At 46.9% G+C, this 24,013-nt stretch overlaps 1 protein-coding gene across 1 annotated transcript; it reads left to right on the top strand.

Moving 5' to 3' along the window:
• The first annotated feature begins 4,513 nt into the window (after positions 1-4,513).
• Positions 4,514-21,849, top strand: SLC15A3 (solute carrier family 15 member 3). Its single transcript, XM_044426034.1, has 8 exons — positions 4,514-5,210; positions 8,616-8,914; positions 9,103-9,265; positions 15,372-15,482; positions 17,720-17,888; positions 20,135-20,293; positions 20,634-20,792; positions 21,078-21,849. The coding sequence occupies exons 1-8, from the start codon at positions 4,641-4,643 to the stop codon at positions 21,206-21,208; spliced, it is 1,761 nt and encodes a 586-aa protein (XP_044281969.1). The 5' UTR covers positions 4,514-4,640; the 3' UTR covers positions 21,209-21,849.
• The last annotated feature ends 2,164 nt before the right edge of the window (positions 21,850-24,013 follow it).

Below are 24,013 nucleotides of genomic sequence, written 5' to 3'. Positions count from 1 at the left end.
TGCCTGGGCAATTCTTTTTGCTGATCAGTAAGAGCTGATAAGGCTGCCAGATTAACAGCATTGCAATCACCCTCATTTGCATGCCAAGACCCACAATAATCCCTGTCCCTCAGTGATTGTTATGCTAATCCCTCGAAATCAATGGCATTGTACTGAGCCCCCTCTGCAGACCTCTCACCTTTTGACTGTGTTCACCTTATTTCATCGTCAACTGCCCAGCTGCTTGGCCCATGGGACTCAGAATCTATAAAACACTCTGTATGTTCTAAAAGCTTGTAGTTGCTTTGACTCTACCTGGGGGCATGCTGTCATTAGTTACTGCAGGAACTGGGGCACCGATCCAATAAAGCCCCAGAAACCTCGATGTGTAGACCTTCCCCATGAGCCTGAGTGTTCATTCCTTGCAAATTGAAATTTGAGAGTCTGTCACACTGTAAAGCTAAATTCAATTTCAAAGAAGCTCTTGCCGGATGCATTCCATTGATGGGCAGGAATGAAGGAAACCGTAGGGGAGGCTGAATTACAAAAAAAGAAAAAAAAAGCCAGCCTATTTTATCTCAAAGTTCTTCCTGCCAGTAATGAAGCCACAGAAAAGGCATTTCAGTCTTTTAGAGTGGGGGAGAGGGACCTCCAAGAGCCAGGAAACCAGCAAAGAACAGGTGGTTATGGGGCTGGAGGTCCAACAGCCCTGTCCTATCCTCTCCCAGTCGTTGCAATTCAGAAGGCTTCAGACCCCCTTTTGCAGGGCAGGGGAGTAGAGCCCTTCCCACCCTTTTCTCTCCATTTCCCTAAAATGCCCAGGATCATTCATGCAAGCTGGGTGCAGTACAGTTCCACCCCTTGTCATCTTTGATGAGGCTTGTCCCAGTCTCAGGCTGAAAGCAAATATTGTCTAACTGTATTATTTTTAACATAACAGTGAAAGAGTTTGATTGTTTTCTGGAGTTTGCCTTCTAATCTTCTGTCCCGGATTTTCCTAGTCAGGAAGTTTTGGCAGATTTAGCAACAGAGAGAGTATCAGAAGGGAAGGGCTGAAAGATGGAATCACGTTTCAGCCTGGCATTCACAGTAGCACTTTCATCTTTAAGGCTGCCAGTTGCAATCTTCAGAAATAATGATTTAGAACCATGGCCTGAATTTTGAATGAACCTATATTCTGTGAGGTAGGGAAATCCCATATGTCCCCTCATGTTCTTTTAAGTAGCTCTAAAGCACAGGTCTAAAGCACATCTTCAGGGGTAACACAAACAGAACAAATGCTACTTAAACTCCAAATGTTGTGGGTGTGTCAGTCACCACTTGGAAGACAGACAGGTTTTCAGACAGTGTTGAAAGGGCAGATGCAGAGACAAAATTTAACATCTGGAGGGGCAAGGTTGCACAGATAGCTCCACAGAAGAGCAAAAGGTGACTCCAGCTTTTGGGGCGCATCCAGCAAGAAGACGTCAGTAGGGTCCCTTCCCTGGGCAGGCCCACCTTCTCCTTCCCATTTGTGTGCCCTGTCCTTCAGACCCCAGTCCCACAGCGACCTCACAGATGAGGGGAGTGGAACCTGGTCCTGCATCTTCTCACTCCTGTGACTGCCAGGTCACTCGGCAAGAGTGGCAAAGGTCCTTCCAGCAAGGCCTTTCCCATGTGATTGCCAGGCCTCATTCGTGGAATTTGCAGAATGAGCACTAAACTTCATCAAGCCCCAGTCCAGTGCCTGTAGCACCATATTCCATCGCCCCATGGTGATTTTAGTTGAAATCATCTAGCTGCCTAACCCTAACCCTGATAGCTACTTGCCTTTAGAAAAAAATCCAGGCAGGAGTAGATACAGGGTCCTCTTACAAATAGCCAAAAGGAGGAATTGCATCACAAAAAAAGAGAAAAAGAAAAAGACAGAAGAGGATGCTGGTTTACTTAAACTTTGCATATGCAAATGTAAATATCTAGGTGCAAATTGAAAAATAATTATTATAATTTAAACAGAAATGCATCATATTTCACCATAGTGTGTCTGCCAGCTCAGCCTGCAGTCCTGGGGCTGTTCACAGGCAACTTCTGAGACCCTGATTTTTCTTCCAGTATTTCCTTATGTCGGAGAAGAGGGTCCGAATAAATCATATTGAAGTTAAATTGGTATGCCTGGTGTATTTTGTGGGACAAGCATGGTGTGACCCAGGAATCCATTTTGATAAACAATCAGAAGCTGCAGGAATCCTTCCCCCACCGCCCCCCTTGCCCTTTTCCCCACTAACCATAGGTGAGAGCAGACAGGAAAAATCTGGTTTTCTATTCAGTCGAACTCTAGTAATACACAATAACTCACTGCTACAATATTGCTGCATAATCCCTGTAGGAATTCAGTTTACCAAGAAATACCTAGTTAACGAGCCTAGAGCGCTCTGTGTCACAGCCAATCAGAAGGCTACAAATTCCTTCATCGGGTTCAAAGCCCTCCCACTAGGGGAGTGCAGCATCTGAGATCATGTTTTCATGAACGGTTTCTCAACAGCCTACATTTACATGTTTAAACAGAACAGAAGATTGGTTTAAGCTTTAAGAATTTACTCAACTGAAATGTCAATACACTGCAATCAGGAATATTGTCATCTTATTGTCACATGAACATTTGGTTGATTCGCATTATTTGTTCTGTATATGCCGACATCAGATTTTCATTGTAATGTCTATATCCTGTCTTCAATCACTTTGTTCCTCTGTATGTGACTAGGAGGTTATAAAATACTCTGTACATGTTCTGAAAACATGTGGTTGGTCTGGCCCGCTACCTGACAGCACTGTTGTTTGGTTTCCTGAGTGATCTGTTCAATAAAACTGCAGAGGTTCAAGATGAAAGGGGTCTTTCCTTCCCAAACACAGATTTTCTGTTTCTTGCAACTACCATTGAGGCTCCTAACATTTATCTTTACATTTATCTTTACTCTGTGCTTGGATTGAAGGGACACTTTCAGAACAGAGGACATGCATCTGGCAGCCTTTCAAAGAGAGAGAGCTGTCCTCTGTAAAAGAGGGCACCTTAGCTTCCAGCTGAGGTGTCCGTTGTGCAACTGCCTTGCCTCATTCCCCAAAGGTTAAGAGGGACCCCCAACATCAGTACCTCCCATGAGTAACTCTCCTATATTTTTCCATTGCTGCTTTTGTCTATCTCTCTCTCTTTTTAGCATCAAGGAAACCTGTGAAGGAGGAAGTAATGGAATAGCTGCACAAAGCTTTTTCACCTTGCATGAACAGGCAGCATCAGCACAGAGAAGAAATAGCAGGGTCAGGAGACTCAGGAGGTCATCCATGGGCCCCTATTGGGCTGGAGACCTTAGTAAGGGCCTGACAATGCTGACCTCTGATGCCAAAGGCTCACTGCATCACAGGTGAACACAGGTATCCACTGGATCAAGGTGCATCTCCAAGAGCATTTTTTGAAGATAGCCTGAGCCGATTGTTTTTAGGACCCTAGGTGAGCCAGTGTGGTATAGTGCTTAGTCTCTTGGACTGGGACTCAAGAGTCCTGGGTTCTAGTCCCCACTGCCGCCCCTTGAGATCTGCAGGAGAGGCCCTTCTCCGGGAACCCTCCGTGAAAGAAATTAGGAGGGTAGGTACTCGGAGGAGGGCTTTCGCTGCGGTAGCGCCCAATCTATGGAATGCGCTCCCCAGAGAGGTCCGCCTGGCACCGTTGTTATTTGTTTTTCGGCGCCAGGCCAAGACCTTTTTATTTAAGCGTCATTTTAATTGTTAACAGTATTTGCTTATTTATCTGGCCAGGGTGACTTCTTTTTTATTGTTATTTATTTTATATTGTTATTTTTGTACTTTATCTTATGTTGTGAGCCACCCCGAGGCTTCAGCGAATGGGGCGGCATAGAAATGTTTTAATAAATAAATAAATAAATAAATAAATAAAGAAAGAAAGAAAGAAAGAAAGAAAGCAAGCAAGCAAGCAAGCAAGCAAGCAAGCAAGCTCACTGGGCGATTTTGAGCAAGCCACAGACTCTCAGCCCAACCTACCTTGTGGGGTTGTTTTTGTGAGGATAAGATTGAGAGCAGGAAGAGAATTATGTAAGCCACTTTGAATTCCTGGGAAGGGAACAAGGCAGGATACACACGTCATACATACATACCATGAAAATCTTTAACAGTGATAAGGATCATTAGCAGCATTAACTGTTAACTGTCTTTAAAGAAAGGAAGTAAATACAAATTGTTATTAAATTCCATTCAATTTTATGATTCTTCTCATCTTATTGTGTCCTGAGAGACACTCACAGAAAAAGGATAATGTTTTGAAAGGGTTGGAGGGAGGGAGGAATAGAATCAGAGACAAGTTTGGCAAAATGACCATTTTGTTTTCAGCAACTGAAAAGAGGCCGGAGCCTGTAAAGAGGGAGAAAACATATGAAGACTCATGTGAAAGGGGAACCTACTCTGGCCAGTCTAGTATGAAAGTTTCCTTTCAGGGAAATGAGCTGTCATATGATGCGTGGGTTTGAGCAGAGAAATAGGGAAGTAGAAAGGCAGCCTTGAAAGGCTTTCAAGAAGATAGGACAAGCAACGAGAGCCAGGAAAAATCGGTGAAGGAAGGAGAAAGAAGCAGGGTCCCCCAGCTGAGAAATAGGCGAGGATCCTGAGGCAGGGCCTGCATGGCCTCCCAGGGTGCCCGAGGGGAGCAGAAGCCCCTTCTTGGGCGGGGGGAGGCCCCAGGGAAGCCTGCCCCGTCTTCCTTTGAGGGCAGGAAGGCCGCCTGTGCGGCTGTGCTGGTTGTGGAGATCCTGGAGCGGGCCGCCTTCTTCGGAATCGTCTCTAACCTCGTGCTGTACCTCAACAGCAGCAACTTCAACTGGGGCGGGTCCCAGGCTTCGCGGGCTGTGCTGCTCTTCATGGGGGCCTCCTACCTCCTTTCGCCCATCGGAGGCTGGCTGGCGGATGTCTACCTGGGGCGCTACTGGACCATCACGCTCAGCTTCCTGCTCTACCTGCTGACCGCCTGCCTGCTGCCCACCTTGGCATCGGAGGAAGGGCGGCTCTGGCTGTGCGGAGAGATGCCAGCTTCCCAGCTGGAGCCCTCGTGCCAGAAAGGTACCGCCGAGGCCCGGTGCAGGCACCAGTGGCCAAGTCAGTACTGTGCCCCGATCATATACACAGGCCTGCTGCTCCTGGCCCTGGGCATCAGCTCCGTCAAGGCGAACCTCACACCGTTTGGTGCTGACCAGGTAAGAGATCGTCTTTGCTCAGGACTACTCTTCCTTTACTTGAAGGTGGGACCCTGGGGTGCAAATAGGTGGCTTTGCCTCACCGGTCCACCATGAGCATGGTCTGAGTTGTTGTTCTAACCCAGCCATCCACAGCCTGGTACCCTCAGCAATGAAATCCTTTCAGTATCTAAAGATGAATTGACATGGCTAGGAAGTAAATGGATGAGGCATATAATGCAAATGTGCATTCCATTTACTTCCAGGCCTTGAAATCTGCATGTGTTCTCTCTCTCACACACACATATAAAGCAAGAGAGAGAAAGAGAACATTGCACATAGGTTTTTTTTAAATACAAATAAACTTTAGAGGTTGTAGAATGGGATGGGTCAAATGAGATACCACCTCAGTGTGGCTCCATTCTCTCTGTTCCATTCAGTCTCAGGGTTTTGTTTGCTTATTTTTTAAACAAAGGTCAGGTTTGACAGCTGTCAAGGAACTGCAGTAGTGGCTCTGAAAAGGAGATGCAAAATGCAGGATGGCCTTAAGGTCTCCCCTTTCTGGATTAGCTAGAGGCATGGGGTAGTGCCAAAAAAGGTGGAAGGCATTGAGAAGTGTCAGTTCAACACTAGAATTTGAGAAGATTACACTGCCAAGGGGGAAATCTTAAGCTTAGCCCCCTCTGCTGCTTTTCCCCCTTTTACTGGTGCTTTCCATTTGACAGGCAGCAACTCACAGCTGTCAAGTGTTTAAACTCCACCCTGTATGCAGTCTTGCCTCTCAGACTGTTACCATTTGATAACTGAAACTGACAAATCTATTGACCAGGAAAGTCCCTCTCCCTCTCCCTCTCCCTCTCCCTCTCCCTCTCCCTCTCCGTGTGTGTGTGAGAGAGAGAGAGAGAGAGAGAGAGAGAGAGAGAGAGAGAGAGAGAGAGAGAGAGAGATGTAAGAGCACCCTTTTGCAACTGTGAAAGACTGACCATTTCTTTTTAAGTAACAAACAAAGCAATTGCATGCACTTCTGCAACTGAAAAAGTGATTTTTCAAAAGTGGTAAATCAAGGATAGTTGCTCCAGAGTGTCACCAGGGCAATAGTGGAGGGGCTGTCAGTGACTGGTGCCATGACCAAGAACAGCAAGGGCTTTTCCTGCTTTTGCCAAGTGGCTCGTTAGCCAAGCCCTGCAACCCACGATGAAAGTGTTCTGCTGGCTGTGGGCAACAAGGCAGCCCTAGAACAAGACATGGGTTGTCAGGGTTGCTTGTTGGTCTCAAACAAATCGCTGTGCAGGAACAGTTCCAAGTATGCACAACATGCCAACTTAATATGGCCAGTTCCCCATAACAGGTTGCCATGTGGCGGGAAGCCAATGAATAGGTGTGCAACATCCTTTGGTTATTAGCACTTGGAGCCCTCCATCTGGAAGCACCCCCAATTGCCTCCAAGCGGAAGAGAGTGGAATACCATGTGATGATTATCAGCTTTGATACTTGGCAAACTTGGAGTGGGTGACGTCACACCTACAGTTATGATGAAAGGGTCTTTTGTTGGTTTTTGCATATTGTATCATGATCTGAATCATTTGGAGATAGCTCTGCTAGAACTCATCCAGCTGGTTGGTTTTCTCCTATCCACTGGATAAGGATAATTTAATAGATGCTTAATAGATCATTTATATCTTGTCAATGTGTTCTTTTTGTGTGCTGATTTGAAAAGCATTTTTAACATAGTGGGTTTTCTTTTCTTGATCATTTTGTATTAAATATAACTTTGATCTTTTGTGGCCTCCCCCATTCTGGCAATAAAATGAATAGTACACACACATAAAACCAGAATGGTTTCAGAAGCCTGTACCAGAAAGATTAATACTTCAGGGTCTACCCAGAATTCTTTAAACATAGAATTCTTTTTAATTCTTAAAAAAATTCTTTAATACGAAGCTTGACCAAAGCATCTGCGAGCAGCGTGACTTTAGATAAAAACACATGGTTCACTTTGTGGGTTTAAAAAACCCACATGCAGAAATACTGTTCCAAGCCTCCAAAAGCAAGGTGCACCTCTTAGCATTGTTTTCTTTGATCATTTTCATTGCTACTCATGGGTTTATCTTTTAACCCAGCTTTTTTCCTTTGAAAATTCCAAGTAAAAAGACACTGGGTTTGGAACCAGGGGGGATTTGTTGGGTGAGCTCTTTTGGGAGCAGAAGCAAGTACTGTACCTCTGGCAGAACAGCAGAATGGTACAACTTTCCTTCAGAGTCCTGGAGAGGTTCAGTAGCACTCCTGCAATACTGGCTTCTCCCTCTTGCTCAGAACTTGCAGCTAGCAAGTAGCTGAGGGGCCATAGGTCAGTGGCAGAGCACCTGATTCACATGCAGACAGTTCTTGGCTCAGTCTCCAGGATCTCCTGGCACTGCTGTAGAAACGCCTGCCTGCCACCCTGAAGAGGCATGGCTAGTTGGTATCAACAATCCTGTGCGAAACCGACCAATCGTCTGAGGTTCCTATATGCCTTTCAGGTTAATCCTTCATCTTTGCTGCTTTTTAGATTGTGCCTTTGTTGACCCTGAAAGCTCTTCTGCACAAGGCATTTATCACAATTGTGCAGAGTTTCTTTAGAGGACCCTATGACCCTCCAGTTCCACTCCTGTGTCTAACCAGCACTGTGGGTGAGTTATTGCAGAGCAGAGAAAGTGAAAGAAAGCAGGATTTCCTCTTGTGGATGCACACCATTCTGCTATGACCACAGTGCCACCTAGAGGTTTTGTAATAGAAAAACAGGAAAAGCTCAGAATTTAAAGGTGTGATGAAACGGAAAGTAGATATAGCTAATTGATAGCCTTATTAGTACCTTGGCCCTTCAAATATCATTCTGAGACCTGTGAAAGGAAAACTTTAATACCACACATGCCCACATGGTCCCCAAGTTTTGTGTATCTCCGTTGAGCCCCTCCCATCCCTCTCTCCCCAAAACTGATCACAAACCAAGAGTCTGGGTGCCCTCCCTGCACAGTGCAGTTGGACCAGTGGTTACAGCCCCCTCTCCCAAGGCCAGAGTGCCTCTGTTGATCTCTGCCACAAGGCCCCTTTGCAGCAGCTCCATCCAAATTGTTTTGTTGTCCTCACCCCAAGATTCTGGCCATGTCTTTGCTGCAGAGAAGTCCACAAAGTGATCAGAATGCCTAGATATTAGCCCTAGTCCACCTGCAGGACCAGAAAGAAGAATTTATTGTTTTATTTATCTAAATAGTTTTATACCCCCTTGCAAGACAAAGCCTCCTCAAGGCAGTTTTCAATGGCAAATTTTAACACAATAAAAGGCAAAATGCAGTGAACTAGCTACCTCCAGGCAATTCTTACAGGCCTCAGTACACCCCTAGCTTGTTCATGGGAACATGGCTTTATTCCCCTGCCTTTTAATTGCAGGTGACGGATCGGGGCAGGGATGCCACTCGGCGTTTCTTCAACTGGTTCTACTGGAGCATCAATATTGGGGCGGTAATCTCCCTGCTGGTGGTTGCCTTCATCCAACAGAACGTAGACTTCCTCATTGGCTACATCATCCCTGCTGCCTGTCTGGCCCTTGCCCTCGTGATCTTCCTCTTGGCTGCCCCCATCTTTGTCACCAAGCCTGCTTCTGGTAGCCAGGTCTCCACCATCTTCCAGCTGGCCCTCCAGAGGAGCTGCTGCAGCCAGGCTCATCAGAAGACAACCACCAAAATCAGGTAAGGCAGCAGAGGGTGCTTTTATCAGCTGTGTAAAATGGCTTTGTTGCCAGCATAGATCTGATGAGGTGGTCAGGAATCTACAAACGCTTATATCATAACAGGTGTGTTAGCCTTTAAGGTGCCACCAGACTCTTTGTTGCTCTCTTTTCTTGCACATTTATGTGTCTGCCCACTTTTCTTTACAGAGCAAGGAATACCCAGTCAGGAGCTGATGTTGCTGACCTACAGGCAGGTCCAAGGCAGCAGCTTGTGGGGCCATCACCTGAGGATGTCTCCAACTTCCAAGTGTTGGTGAAGATCCTACCTGTGCTCCTCACCCTCATCCCATACTGGATGGTCTATTTCCAGGTAGGGAGCAGCTGCAGGAATAGCACTGGCTTGTGTTTGACATTGCGGTTTGATGCTCACACCTGTTAAGTGGCTGCAGCCAGCAGAAGCAGAGTGCGCAGGGGAAGCACTGATATAATTTCCAAAACCCTTCAAAGCATAATTTTGTCCATTAATAACAAGCATTTCATTTATGATCTGTTTTAGGGATTTGTATTCCACCTAGCTAAAAACAAACAAACAAAAAAATCTAGGTCATCTTATGCAAGGTGATTAAACAGTGACACAGTAATTAAAAAAGACAAATAAAAAAGAGGCTTATAAAAACTGAAGTGTCAAAAACAACTGCAAAAATGAACATCAAAGGACCAAGGAAACACTCCTAGGGAAAAGAAAATGCCAGGTAAAATAAAAAAGGGGATTGCCTGGCATCAAAATCACACACACACACACACACACACAGAGTTAGCAGGAGAGCCTCTCTGGGGGAGGGGGGGTCCTCAAACTTTTTTAACAGGGTGCCCGTTGAAAGGTGCCGGTGATAGGCACGGGCTGCCAAGGCGGTGCGGGCGGGGGGGACAGGCAGGGGCGAGGTGCCAGCTTGCTCACAAGGAGATCATTTTCTCCAAGCGAGTCCAAAACGATCTCCTTGCAAGCAAGCCACTGCTGGGCATGCACACTGTGAGGCCGAGGCTTGCTCGCACACAGGTCCTTTTCTCTGAGCGAGTCCAAAGGGATCTCCGCACGAGCAGGCCCCTGCCTCGCCACATGTGCGCGTGCGGCTAGTCCAAAACCTCTATGACGGGCCAGATCCAGCCCGTGGGCTGTAGTTTGAGGACCCACGCTCTAGTGAAAGCCTTCCACAGTTGCGGTGTTAGCACAGATAACTGGGGAAACAAAGCCCTTGGGGTGATTTTCCCATCTCAAAGAACACTTTCCACATGACATGTTTACTTACCTAAAAGGAAAAAGTGTAGCTCCCACAAATATCATTCCAGATCAATGTATCATTCAGGTGTGTTCATTAGGGCAAAAGTGTAAATGGGGGGGGGGGGGAGAAAGCTGCAGAAAAAAGGAGGTCATGCTAAGCTAGGAAAAACAGGGCACCACAGCCCCATCTTGTTCAGTCATGTCTGCATGAGCGTACCTCAACCTGGTGCCTTACAGGCCATTCAGGCTACAAGTTCTACCAGCTTCTGTTGGTTGAAATGACTGGAATTCTAGTCCATCCGGAGGGCTCCAAGTTGGAGAAGCCTGCCCTCCCCTGACTAGCTGTGGCTTAGTCTAGCCCAGGGGTCGGCAACCCGTGGCTCCGGAGCCACACATGGCTCTTGAACCCCTCTGCTGCAGCTCCACTCAGGAACGCAGCACTAGTTAGTTAAGTAAATCAACTAGTTAAGTATACATCGCTGCATTCCTCTGCTAAACAAGCTTCCTGCAGGCTCTCATGTCTGCTGAAAGGATTCTCTTTCTCCCAGTGTAATCTCCTTCATCTGAATGTTAAAAGCTGCGCTTGGGACCTGTCACAAATCACAGCACTTGACTGTTTATCTGCTAATCAGTCACTTTGTTGTTGTTGTTGTTAGTCCTGTCAGACCCATCGGGACCCCATGGACAACATTCCTCCAGGTCTCCCTGTCCTCCACCATCCCCCGGAGTCCACTCAAGCTCACACCGACTGCCCCAGTGACCCCATCCAGCCACCTCATTCTCTGCTGAACCTTCTTCTTTTGCCATCTATTGTTCCCAGCATTAGGCTCTTCTCCAGGGTGTCCTTCCTTCTCATTAGGTGGCCAAAGTATTTGAGTTTCATCTTCAGGATCTGGCCAGAGCAGTCAGGGTTGATCTCCTCTAGCACTGACCGGTTTGATCGCCTTGCTGTCCAAAGGATTCGCAGGAGAAAGGCTTCAATTCTTCGGCGCTCAGCCTTCCTTATGGTCCAACTTTCACAGCCATACGTTGCAACTGGGAAAACCATAGGCTTGACTATATGCACTTTTGTTGGCAGGGTGATGTCTCTGCTTTTTAGTATGCTGCCTAGATTTGCCATAGCTTTCCTCCCCAGGAGCAAGCGTCTTTTAATTTCTTGGCTGCAGTCCCCATCTGTGGTGATCTTGGAGCCTAGGAAAATAAAATCTGTCACTACCTCCGTTTCTTCCCCATCTATTTGCCAGGAAGTGAGAGGACCGGATGCCATGATCTTAGTTTTCTTAATGTTGAGTTTCAAGCCAACTTTTGCACTCTTCTCCTTCACCCACATCAAGAGGCTCTTTAGTTTCTCTTCATTTTCTGCCATTAGAGTGGTATCATCTGTATATCTGAGGCTGTTGGTATTTCTTCCAGCAATCTTAATTCCAACTGGTGATTCATCTAGGCCTGCCTTTCTCATGATGTGCTCTGCATATAAGTTAAATAGGCAGGGCGACAGTATACAGCCTTGCCGAACTCCTTTCTCAATTTTGAACCAATCAGTGGTTCCATGCCCAGTTCTCACTGTTGCTTCTTGACCTGCATGTTGGTTTCTCAAAAGACAAATAAGATGGTCAGATGCTCCCATCTCTTTAAGAACTTGCCACAATTTGTTGTGATCCACACAATCAAAGGCTTTAGCATAGTCAATGAAGCAGAAGTAGATTTTTTCTGGAACTCCCTAGCTTTCTCCATGATCCAGCGTATGTTGGCAATTTGATCTCTAGTTCCTCTCCCTCTTCGAAATCCTGCCTGTACTTCTGGTAGTTCTCAATCCACATACTGCTGAAGCCTAGCTTGTAGGATTTTGAGCATAACTTTGCTAGCATGTGAAATGAGTGCAATGGTGCGGTAGTTTGAACATTCTTTAGCATTGCCCTTCTTTGGGATGGGAATGTAAACTGACCTTTTCCAATCCTGTGGCCACTTTTTAGTTTTCCAAATTTGCTGGCATATTTAGTGTAGCACTTTTACTGCATCTTGGATCCGAACTGAGATCATTCTGTCATTTTGGAGATTGTATCCCAGTACTGCTTTTCCTACTCTTTTATTGACTATGAAGGCTACTCCCTTTCTTCTGAGGGATTCTTGCCCGCAGTAGTATACCTGAAGGTCATCTGAATTAAATTCATCCATTCCTGTCCATTTTAGTTCACTGATTCCTAAGATGTCGATGTTCAGTCTTGTCATCTCTTGTTTGACCACATCCAACTTGCCTTGATTCATGGATCTTACATTCCAGGTTCCTATGGAGTATAGATCTTTGCAGCATTGGACTCTCCTTTCACCACCAGATACATCTGCAACTGAGTGTCCTTTCGGCTTTGACCCAGTCGCTTCATTCTTTCTGGCACTACTAGTACTAGCCCTCCGCTCTTCCCCAGTAGCATATTGGACACCTTCCAACCTGAGGGGCTCATCTTCCAGCATCATATCTTTTTGCCTTTTGGTACTGACCATGGGGTTTTCATGGCAAAGATACTGAAGTGGGTTGCCATTTCCTTCTCCAGTGGATCACATTTTGTCAGAGCTCTCTGCTATGACCTGTCCATCTTGGGTGGTCCTGCACAGCATAGCTCATAGCTTCATTGAGCTACGCAAGCCCCTTCACCACAACAAGGCAGTGATCCATGAAGGAGAGTCACTCACTAAACGCACCTATATCTCTGGCACAGCCGCTGATCTGCAGACCCGGACCCGCGTAGATTTACTGAGCTCCCCCTCCCCCCCGTAGGCCAACCATGGATCAATCAGAGAAAAGAAAAGTTTCTGAGGAAAACCAAACATTTAATGATACGTGAGTGGATTCATTTGCTTTTACTGCTGACGAACGAATGGGGTTTGCTGTTTAATGCATGCAGCCCTTTAGCACTGACTTTGACTCTTCAGGAAACTGTTCTCCTGTTCAAAATATATGAAAGGAGTCCTACTAGTTTATAATGTAAGATTAAAAATAACAGTTTGTAGTGACTGAACAAGAGCTGCAGCTAAATCATAATGAAGAGAAACATAGCATTAAGGTAAAAAACGATATATGCAGTGCTATCTTCATTTTAGATGTCAAAAGGGTTTTGCGGCTCCCAGAGTTTTCTTTTGTGTGGGAAAAGGGTCTAAATGGCTCTTTGAGTGTTAAAGGTTGCCGACTCCTGGTCTAGCATATCAGACAGGAATCATTCCTAGCCTTTTCTGGAGATGCCAGAGATGGACCTTGGGATCTTTGGCATGTAAATTCTGGGATCTGAGCTATGCCCCCGCCTCCTCCTCATGATCATGATCATCACCTATTCCAGCAGTATGTACAATGAACAATCTGAAGCAGATGTGGGAGAATTCACCTCAGAATGTGGGCTACATAGAACTGCACTGACATTTTCTATGTCGGCCCTAAGTTCTTTCTATATACTTATGCCCTCATGGAACCAGATTGGTAGCAGTTCCCTCTGTGGTGTGTACTGCATGGCAATCTAGGTTTGCCTCTATTTTTGAATGAAAGAAGCAGTTGTTCTTGGAGCGCATTTCAGGGCCAGGGTGGCGCCAACTCTTTGGATGAGGATGATTTGGATGAGGGAGGCCTGCAGACACAGAGATGGAGGAGGAAGGGGGGCTTATTTCAAGGCTGCTCTCTCCGGGTGTCCAGCCCCCTTTTGTCCCTCCTGCCACTGGAATGTGGCCCCAAGAGCTTCTTCAGCTCTGAGGGTGCTCAAAGTGAAAGAGGTGCAGCACCCCAGTTCATACAACCAAATTCTCTTTTTTGCTCAGCTTTTAAGGGCAAGGAGTTCCCAGCTAGAAGGCCGTTTTAACTAAGGCTGCAACTCAAAGCACAGTCAAAGAAGAGCTACTTACAAGCAAGCATACATAGACAGTATCAGCTCGGAAGTTTTCCAGCTGTTAGGGAGGAGAAGAAATAGCGGGGAAAAAGGAGCTTGCCAGTTTCATTTTCATTTTCCCCTTGGTTCCTGTTTGCTGTTACAACACAGCCATAAAGTTGACAAGTGGGTACAATAAACAGCAATGAAATGTGCATTAAAAAGCAAAGGAATGAATGTGGAAGTGTTTCTGTTCTCGTATTTTTTAAAAAGAGGGTTATAAATCTTAGTGTGTAGGGTAAGTGGGTTGCCAAGAAAATTTATAATCAATTATCCTGAAGGTAAATTTATGGGGGGAAAGGAATGCCCATGGAGATGACAATTGAATGGGTCACGCTAAGCCATTGTTTAAAATCGGCTTAGAGGAGAATGGCTATTCAGATACGAACCTCTGGTGCTGCTATATATTATAGCTTAATGTATTTGCTCTGTGGTGCTGAAGCATTGAACTGGCTGTTGAGTGAAGCTTTCCTCCATGGAAGGAAAGACTGTATAACCGTTTGAATCAGCTCCCTGTTGACGGATTAACCAATTCATGATTAAAGTTAGGGTGAAGGCAGGATGGGCAAGGGCCACACGTTGCAGAAAACTACCCCTTCGTAAAATGTGTGTGTGCCTGCATGTGGGAGCAGCATTTCTTGTTGGTTCTCTGACCACTGTTCAGTGTGGAAGGTGAGAGCTTTGCTACAAGGTGCTCTTGTAGCTAAGTCAGCAAGGGCAGAGCATACAAACACAGCCATAGATCTATACCTGAGGAGAGGACAGTGTCAGGGAAAGGGTTCTGTTATTGCTTCTTTCCGGCATTTGATGTGGTTAGAAAATGAAGCAACTCTGCACCTTCCTTGCGCCTTCTTTTGGGGATTGCAAAAGAAATGAATAGTAAATAATTGGTCCCAAATATTGCAAACAGGCTTTACTGTATGTGCGGGTGCACACCCATGTGAGCACACACACTAACTGCAAAAACGGGTTCTGTGTTACTTTATTTCTGGGACCCACAGGAAAGGAGTGTCTGTCCATGGCAAATGCAGCTGACTAGACGTAGGCATTTGCTTGCCACAGTGTCAGAAAACGGCTGTGGCTCAGAGGTACAGCACCTGGCTGGCACACGGAAGGTCTCAGCTTCAATACCCTGGAGAGCCATTCGAGGATCGATTGTCTGGTTCAGCACGCGGCAGCTTCCCGCACTTTCCTGCCTTGGCATCAGCTTGGGCCAGGCTAGTCTTGGACCAGGGATCTTTCCAGGAGAGCACATGCTTATTTAATGACGACTCTCTCCTGTTGCGCTTTAGATGCAGTCAACCTACTACCTGCAGGGTCTGCACCTCTTCATCCCCAACTTCTTTGAGAGCAGACATCTGAACATCAGTGCTTACGCAGCAGCCAGCCGTGAAGGCTACACAGTAAGTGGTGGGACGAGACAAGCCGCGGTGATGTCATTCTGCTCCACCGCAATAGGAATCACGCTGTGACAAAAGGGGCTCCTCGCATAGCACCTGTCACTACCACAGGGAGAAGCAGCGGTTGGCAGGCCAAAGAAAGGCCCTGAGCCGGGGTGGCAGTGGTGAGAAGCAACTAGGGCAGCTGCGCCCAATTTGGTTCCCTCCAGAGGATAGGACTGTAACTCCCATCATCCCCAGCCAGCTGACACGGTGGCTGTTGCAATCCAATGCATCCAAAGGGCACCAGGTTGTGGGAGGTATAGGGAACGAATAGGGAGAGGCTGTCTATGGAATGCATAGAGTGTTCTGACCTCCCAGGACAGAACTCCCCCTTCTTGCCAACCGCTCAAGCACCATCCCTACATTTCTAAGGGGAATAGCTGCTGCCTTCAGCAATGGTTACTGCAGGCAGAGCAGAAATTACGACATTTCCCATCAGGCCACTTGGACTGCAGCAATGCAAGGGATGCAACTGGAGAAAGAAGGATATGTACCTTCAGGGGAATGAAGGATTTTGGGGAAAAACTCCAATGCTTATATTGAACTTCCTTCTAATGTGGCTCCCTTTCTATTTCAGGATGATAAGATAAGTCTCTTTTATTGTTTCTGTTATACCTGATGGAATATGTCTCAACTTTATTCTGAGGGAAGCATCTACTAGTGTACACCACAGCTCCGCTAAGAGCTGATTCACACAACCATATAGTAGTCTCTGGAAATCTGTTGACATGTCTGTGTGCGTTTGCCTTACTTCTTCTGGGAAGCCAACTGGGTATAGGGTTCATTATATGCAGGAGAATCAGGCTTCTTGTACATTCTAGAAACTGCCCTAAGAATGGTGGGAAGTGAGGGCTAGCAATGTGTGAGGAATCCAGTTTGGGGCTTGGAAACTGTTAGATTTCCTTGGCTCAGCAGCCCAGACTCTGGCGTGGGTTCTCTTTGCCCTAAATCAGCTTCTCACCAAGCATTCGCTCAGGCATCCATCAGGAAGCAGGTATAACTAGCAAGGCCAGTTTGCACATGTTTCCTGCTGCCCATATGCCTGTCGTGGAAGCAGAGAACTACTTCAGCGCATGTGACCTGTGGGCTTTGCATACAGTGTGCAAGAATTCAGCACAAAGAAGGGGGCCGCTAGCATTTGTGGACTTGATCTTGACTTGGCTCACTTCCTAAGCCAGGCTGGGAAAGAGAAAGAAGGCAAGTGAACACACGAGAGCTAGTAAAGTATGATCCTAAAGCAGTGAGGGCTACTAAAGCATGATCGTTTACTTTTGTTTCATGTATACAGCCAACCCACGATAGTCGGGGTGATGCAGCATGAGTGTGGGTGGTCACTGCATGGATTGGCTGAGCCTTGGGATGTGTCGACTTTGTTATATTCATTCCATTTGTGTTTCACAGATTGACTGGTAGCTTTCATACTATTGTCTACTCACTGACAGAATCGGATAGCTAACTAGAATTTTGTTCCACTTATGCAATTTGCATTAGTGCTTATTTTCCTGTGCAACTGCACGTTGGCAATAATGCACACTTGACAAGTGTGCAAATGTGAACTTGGGAATGAATATAAATCCCCCTCAAGGAAAAAAACCCTGTTCTACAAAGCAGTGGGATCCCCATAGCTGACAAAAATTCTACTATGGAATCTGCAGGTGGGATTCGCAGAACTCCAAACTCATTCGCTCATTTGCATCCATTGTCATTTGTCCAACATTCCCAGCTGTGACAATGAGGGATGATTCACACAACCAGACTAGGGCGGTGAAAATGTCAGTATGTTAAGTGGATGCACATAGCTTTCCATATGAAAGGAAATGGTCCTACAGTTCCTTCACCAGGTGCTGAGTGTCGAAAGCACTCCACTGATTGCAGCTTCACTCGTGCCACTTCTGGCAGCATTCCTGCTAGTTACATTAACTAGTGGGTAGAAATGCAAGGTGTCTGTGCTTAGTGAAGCAGTTCCACACATGACAAGAAGGGCTTGCCGAATGCTGCACAGACCTGTCAGCATAACAGTTTGGCTGTGTGAATTGGCCCTTTACAGCTTCCTGGAATCCGTAGCCTTATTGCTTGACCTCCCATAAAACAAGTGCTCTCATATGCATTAGCTCTATAAAACAGAACCTTATGGTGTCCGTGGACAAGGAGCCTGTAGTGTTTTGGGTATCTCTTAATATATCTTGCTTTCTTCCTAGCTCCCAGATGCTTGGCTCCTTCTAGCCAATGTGGTTGTTCTGCTGATCCTGGTCCCACTGAAGGACCGTGTCATTGACCCATTCCTGGCAAAGAGGAAGCTGTTGCCTTCAGCACTAAAGAAGATGGCTCTGGGCATGTTCTTTGGCCTTGTCTCCGTCCTCTGTGCAGGTGACCACCCACTTTTGGAATATATGAGGGTTGTAAAATCCATTCAAGCTATGTTTTGTGGATTGTCAGGTACATTTCATTCCATCAGGTGGTCATTGATGGATTAGGATTTTGTGCAAATGTATTTGTAGACATTTGTGTGAATTCACACTCCTGACAATGCACACCTCCCAAAAAATATGGAAATCCTCCCCAGTCGACACTTCTGTGAAGCAATAAGAGGGGAAGGCACTTGCCAGGAACATAAAACAACAAAAGAGAGAAAATAAATCCTAGAACATATCCTTGCTGAAGAGACACTGGAAGGACTTTCTTCCCGTGACATCTCAAAGAAGAAAGGTAGCCCCTGACAAAGGAGAGTGATTTTCTGAAGGACATTGAGCTAATAAATATCTCTGAATAGGCACTTGAGATTTCTTCTTCCTCCCTTTTGTTCTTTTTCCACACTTTAGCCTATGGGGGAATTACACATTTTTGTTTCGTTTAAATTTTACTTATTTTTCTACAACTGCATTTTGCAAAATTATGTAAAATAATTTTTTAATGGTCTGAAAGTTTGAGGAACTTGTACAGCCCAGGAAAAACTGGTCCACTGTTGAATTAATGGGTTGAAGTTTTAGAAATTCAAACTCATTTGAGTCAGTTACAGATTCCTCCGACATCTCTAAACAACTCCATTCCTTATTTCTCAGGTTAAAGGATTTGAGCCCAAAGCATAAAAGATCAGGGGTTTATGGACCACTCTGTAGAAACAAAATAAGAAACATGGGTTATCCACAGACCTGCAATTTTAAGGGTAATGGGTGCAACTTAAGTTCTGCTAGGGATTCTATACTCAGAAATAGCAAGGTGTACAGTCCCAGACTGTACCAATTTTCAATATAAGTAGGGGAGTTGAATGCCACCCATGTGAAACATTATGGATAAAAACTCAGTTACATGCACTTAAGGAACAGCACATGAGAAAGGAAACAAGGCTAGAACCTAGTTTTGGGACATGTAATCCTTTTGTGTGTAGGGAACTTTTGATACAGCCTACGTACTTATAGACATGCCAGCCCCCACTCCATACAATGTCTGCACTACATGTTTCTCCTGAAATTGTGGGTCTGCTCTGAGCCCTGCAATCCTGAAATCTGGTGTGCCTTAGCATCTAAGAACCTGCAACCTCCACAGGGGAGGACATGTGGCGGGCAAAACTCTGGGCATGCTACCTGCCACAAAAGGATAGTCCTCTGCAGATTGGAGGTTTCAGTAGGGATTCCTCTCCAGACCCTCCTCAAGCCCCCATCAGCCAGAAGGTGGGGCTTCTGGCAGGGTGATGGCCTCACCCATGCTGAATGGGCCAGCCAAACAGGCTGGATCAGCCCATGGGCAGAAGATTGTCCGTCTTAGCTTTAGCAATGACACACATGGACTGTACAGTCTATCTCGATTCCCTGCATTGCTTTGGCATAGCTCAGCTGAACATTGCTGTGTCCAGCTGGGACTAGGCATGCATGCTCACAAGCAAGATGATGTTTTCATGGGGCTGGTTTCCATGTTAAAACAATCCCATCCTAAGGCCAATTGGTGGTCCTTGCAAAACCTGAGGTGCTGTAGTCCTAGACACCTGCAACATCTGGAAAACTCCTCCAGACCTTTAACCTGGTGTGGACATGTAATGCACTGTCTTGACGGGGAATGACGCTGTACTGCTCAGTCTTCTCAAAGCCCAGTTTGGTCATGACATGCCTAGCGTGGCCCGAGGCATCAGGGCAACCAGTTTTGTTCTCGCTATGCAAGGTAGCTTTGAGAGAAACTACTAGGAATTAAAAGGAATGCTGCCCCCGGGGCCACATGCTACACTGCCAGTACCTCAGCCACTGGTCCTATGCATGCTGGGAGTTACAGGCCTTTTTTCTGAATAGAAAATATTTCCTTAAGAACTAGAACCATTTGCATTAAACCTTTTGCCCCATCATAAGAATTCATCAAAATAGTACCAAGGCAGGAATCATTTGATGCATTCATTGGGAAGCACAAAGGCGCACTGAAGTGCTCCATACGGCTGTCTTGTTAAGAGTCGGCAGATGGAGCTATTGCTGTGCAAGCCATGCTCTTGCTCATGGAACAGCCCACCCGCCGGGGGCCCTAAGCTAATGGAGGTGTACCCAGGGGCACTCTGTGCTGGAATGTGCCGCATCTGTGAGTGGGCTCCTCTACACCGTCTCACCATGCTTCAAAGTGTTGCTTCTTCCCAACAGGCGTTCTGGAAACTAAGAGGCTGGACTATGTGAACAACAACCAGACCATCTCACAGAATATTGGGAAGGATGATTACATTGCAGCCCCACTCTCCATCTTTTGGCAAATCCCTCAGTATCTGCTTATTGGCATCAGTGAAATCTTTGCCAGCATTCCAGGTAAGCAGCAGAAGAGATAGAGTTGCGCATGCAAACAGACATGTGGAATAACACATGCTAAGGAAGTCACAAAGGAGGGCTGCAATCCTGACTTATTTCTTTGGTTTGCTAGCCAACAATAAGCCACTTTTCTGTAATTCAAAGGCCACAGGAAGTTGTGAGTTGATTGTATTGTTAAGTCAACATTGTCTGTGGAATGAGAAGGAAGCAAGGAGGCAGTGGGAAGCGCATGTCTTCAGTGTTCATCCACAGCTTCCAACAATCTAAGAAGCCTTGAACTGTCATTTGAACATGGGGCTGGTACCATGCTCTGCTGGCTAACCAATTTTCCCTTTCCCAGGACTGGAGTTTGCCTACTCCGAGTCTCCCAAATCCATGCAAGGAGCCATCATGGGTCTCTTCTTTTTCATTTCTGGAGTGGGGTCACTTCTAGGATCTGGCCTCTTGGCTTTCCTCTCACTGCCAGTCATTGGTTGGATGCACTGCCCGGAGGATTATGGTGAGTAATACCAGAGAGACACACCAGCAGCTGAGGACAGGCAGTGGGCAAATCAAGATTGTTCACAGAGGTCTGGGTGGGCCCCTGCAGCTATCTGACAAAGGGACACAGAGCCTGAAAAACTGCAAATATGTCCTGTCAGGAAATTGCTCCATCAGACCATCCCAAGAATTGGCAGAAGCAATGAATGCTGCAGAGAATAGTAGGGTAAAGGTGTCTTCCTGCAGATATTAGTCTGCTCTGTGTGGACTAACGGCTCTCCGCTTCCCACTTTTCCACTCCCAGGGAACATTAACAAATGTCGGATGGATTATTATTTCTTCCTGCTGGCGGGCATTCAGACAGTAACTTGCATCCTCTTCATCTGGATCTCTGGCCGCTACGAGCATCAGCACATGGGCCGTGAGAACAACTGATCCAGGCTGTGTCCCCCAGGACTTCTAGAAGGCGCCTGTGCTCCATGGATCTCAGCATGCTGATTTACACCACCGCTGCTTTAGTATATAGTTAACTGATAGGATCTCGGGGAGGCCAATGAGCTATAAAAGGATTAGAGAAATGAATAGCTGGTGGAAGCATTAGTGGCAGCCAGCCAAGGTACTCAAAGACTGCAGCCACATATTCAGGGTATCATTAATGCCTTATCTCCCCAAGCTGAGCGTCAATAATAGAGTATTTGGAGGCCTGGAGCCAAAATTACCAGGAATAAAAAGCTATTCGTATCTGAATGAGGTGGACCATTCCCCGACCCAGCAGCCATCCCTCTGAGGGGCAGGATTAAGTCCCAAAGAAGAGGGGAGTTCTGTGCATACACGTTTCCTGGTGTCAGACCATTCTTTCCTTAAGTCACTAGAGAGACTTCTTGAAAATTGACTCCCAAACCATATTGCTCTCCCTAGGCAAGGTAAGGATGGGTGAAGCAAATGGTGATGTCATAAGAATGAGATAGCACCTTATTTGCAGAAATCCTTTTTTTTAACTCCTAGTGATAGGTTGTGAGAACATGTGTGTTCTTCTCTTCTGAGAATTGACATCATCATAAAGATGCATGTTATTACTTGCTGAGGGCCAATTTTGTCCTAGAGGGAACAATGCCCACTCTTACTGTAAATTATCATCAGTAAAATAAGCAGCTTGTTGGTTTGCTTGAGGAATGATAGAAATGGAAGGTTTCAAGGCAGGTTGGAGGGCCTTCCATGGAGGGGAGAAGAGCACAGAGGACAAGGCTCTTTCTAAATTGCTGTGAGGAGAAGGAACATTCCAGAAGGTGCATTTTGTCACTGAAGGACAAGAAAAGCTGCCCTTGTTGAAACTCTTTCTTCCATTCAAGTGAGAAAGGCACAGGGACACACTTGTGCGCAGTGAGGTCGGAGGCTGTCCCCATCCAGAGGCGAAGGGAACCTGGTTCTGCTGCCTCTAAACCTTGGTATGGAAGCAGCCAAAGCTGTGTAGCTCAGTGTGAGAGAGGCCCTGCCAGCACAAAGCAGGCCTGCCTGACTCCCTGGAGGGCCACTGCCTGTGGGAGTCAGTACTGGACTAAATAGGCCAACGGTCCTACTCATAAGAACACAAGGAAAGCCAGGCTGGCTCACACCAAAAGTCCATCCCATCCAGCACTCCTTACACATGGTAGCTCCCTTGGGGATCCCTCAAGCTCAACCGGTGCAAAAACTCTTCCTGCCCAAGCTCCTCAGCAACTGGTGTATGCAGGCAGGCCACCTCTGCTGAAGGAGGTAGCCCATGGCCAGCAAGGCTAGTAGCTACAGAAATGAGGCAGCTCCCTGCGTTGCCGCAGAGCCTTCAAGGTCAGCCCCGCACAGGCCCATGGCTGTGCCTGGAGAGCAGCACAGGGCACACATACAGCTGTGCCTTGCACTAGCACTGCTGGCAGTAGCTGGCTTAATTTAGGTCCAGATCAGGGACCACCAGAATGGCTGGTGTCAGTAGCAACCTAGAGAGCTCCTGAACTGCAGCAGTGACAGTCCACTTAGACCCTGAGGCTTGCAGATGTTATGAGAGGCAGTGTGGTGTGGTGGTTAGAGCACTGGGCTGGGACATGGGAGATCTGAGTTCTAGTCCCCACCAGGCTGTGAAGTTTGCTGGGTGACTTTGGCTCAGTTACTGTCTCCCTGTCTTACCTACCTCAGAGGGATGTTGTGAAGCTAACATGGAGAAGGCAATCTGGGTTTCTTGAAGGAAAAGAGATGGGTTATAAATGGAATAATAAATAAAACAAATCAGGAGACAGGAAAGGCTGTCAGTGGCTTGTCAGCAGCCTGGCCTTACTCTCTCTAGCAGGCAGCACTGCACAGGGCTAAACAGGCCTGCCTATCACTAAGGAAACTGAAACAACTCATAAAGCAGTAAACACAGAAACCCTAGTTGTTTTTACTCATTATTTATTTCATTTTTTAACAATGTAAGAATTAAAAATCTTCCATAAATAAAGGACTTGCCTGGCAGCCTCCCAATACTACAGGTATAAAATATGAGCGATTGTACAAAACTGTTGGGGACACCAGGCACAGGGCCGGGGTGAAAAAGGGGCCGGCCAGTGCTTCCCTGGAGCTCCGCACTCGCCCAGCTCCTGGAGGTGCGGGTGGGGGCGGGCAACGAGCTCCGGGCTCAGACCACAGGAAGGAGGGACACTCGCTGTTGAAACCATCATCACACAATGGACACAAACTGGCAATGAGAGTCAAAGCAATAAGGGAGGTCAAGGAGCAGGCGCCCCCAGGTTCCTTTCCAGGGCACATCGCAACCAGTGTGCTGCTGGCACAGGGCTGGTGTCCAGTCCGCACCCTCTCCCACACCTAATACAAGCCTTTTTGCCCACTGGGAAAGCGCAGGAGAAAGGAGAGAAGTGACGAGGATATGCAGGTTCCGTCCCCGGGAGGGAGCGGGAGCTCCACCAGGATGCCAATGGGAGGGGGCTGACGCCGACCCGTAAATCCCTCCACAGAATGAAAAGGGAACAGGCCTAGTGGAACAACCGAGGAAGGAGATCTCTAACATAGAGAGCGGCAGGAGCATCTCTGGCTCAGTTCGGCGCCCCCCTCCCACCCCATGGAGTTGCCCAAAGCTGGTTCCCGGTTGAGCGGCGCCCTCCCCAAAGCAGAAAGCCAGGCTGGATGGCCTGCAGAGGGCACCGAGGGGAGCAGGTGCTGGTCCCTTATTGATTTGCCCGGATGGGTACGGGTGGCCCCAGGACAGCCCAGAGG

The sequence above is a fragment of the Varanus komodoensis genome, unplaced genomic scaffold (genome assembly GCF_004798865.1).
Source record: "Varanus komodoensis strain SLA01 unplaced genomic scaffold, ASM479886v1 scaffold16, whole genome shotgun sequence".
NCBI classification, from domain to species: domain Eukaryota; kingdom Metazoa; phylum Chordata; class Lepidosauria; order Squamata; family Varanidae; genus Varanus; species Varanus komodoensis.
This window is presented reverse-complemented; position numbering and strand designations above follow the sequence as displayed.

Excerpts from the sequence above, each read along its gene's own strand:
- SLC15A3 (XM_044426034.1), top strand. The coding sequence starts at position 4,641 with ATGGCCTCCCAGGGTGCCCGAGGGGAGCAGAAGCCCCTTCTTGGGCGG. Across the intron at positions 5,211-8,615 it reads CACCGTTTGGTGCTGACCAG|GTGACGGATCGGGGCAGGGA; the intron begins GTAAGAGATCGT and ends TTTTAATTGCAG. Across the intron at positions 8,915-9,102 it reads AAGACAACCACCAAAATCAG|AGCAAGGAATACCCAGTCAG; the intron begins GTAAGGCAGCAG and ends TTTTCTTTACAG.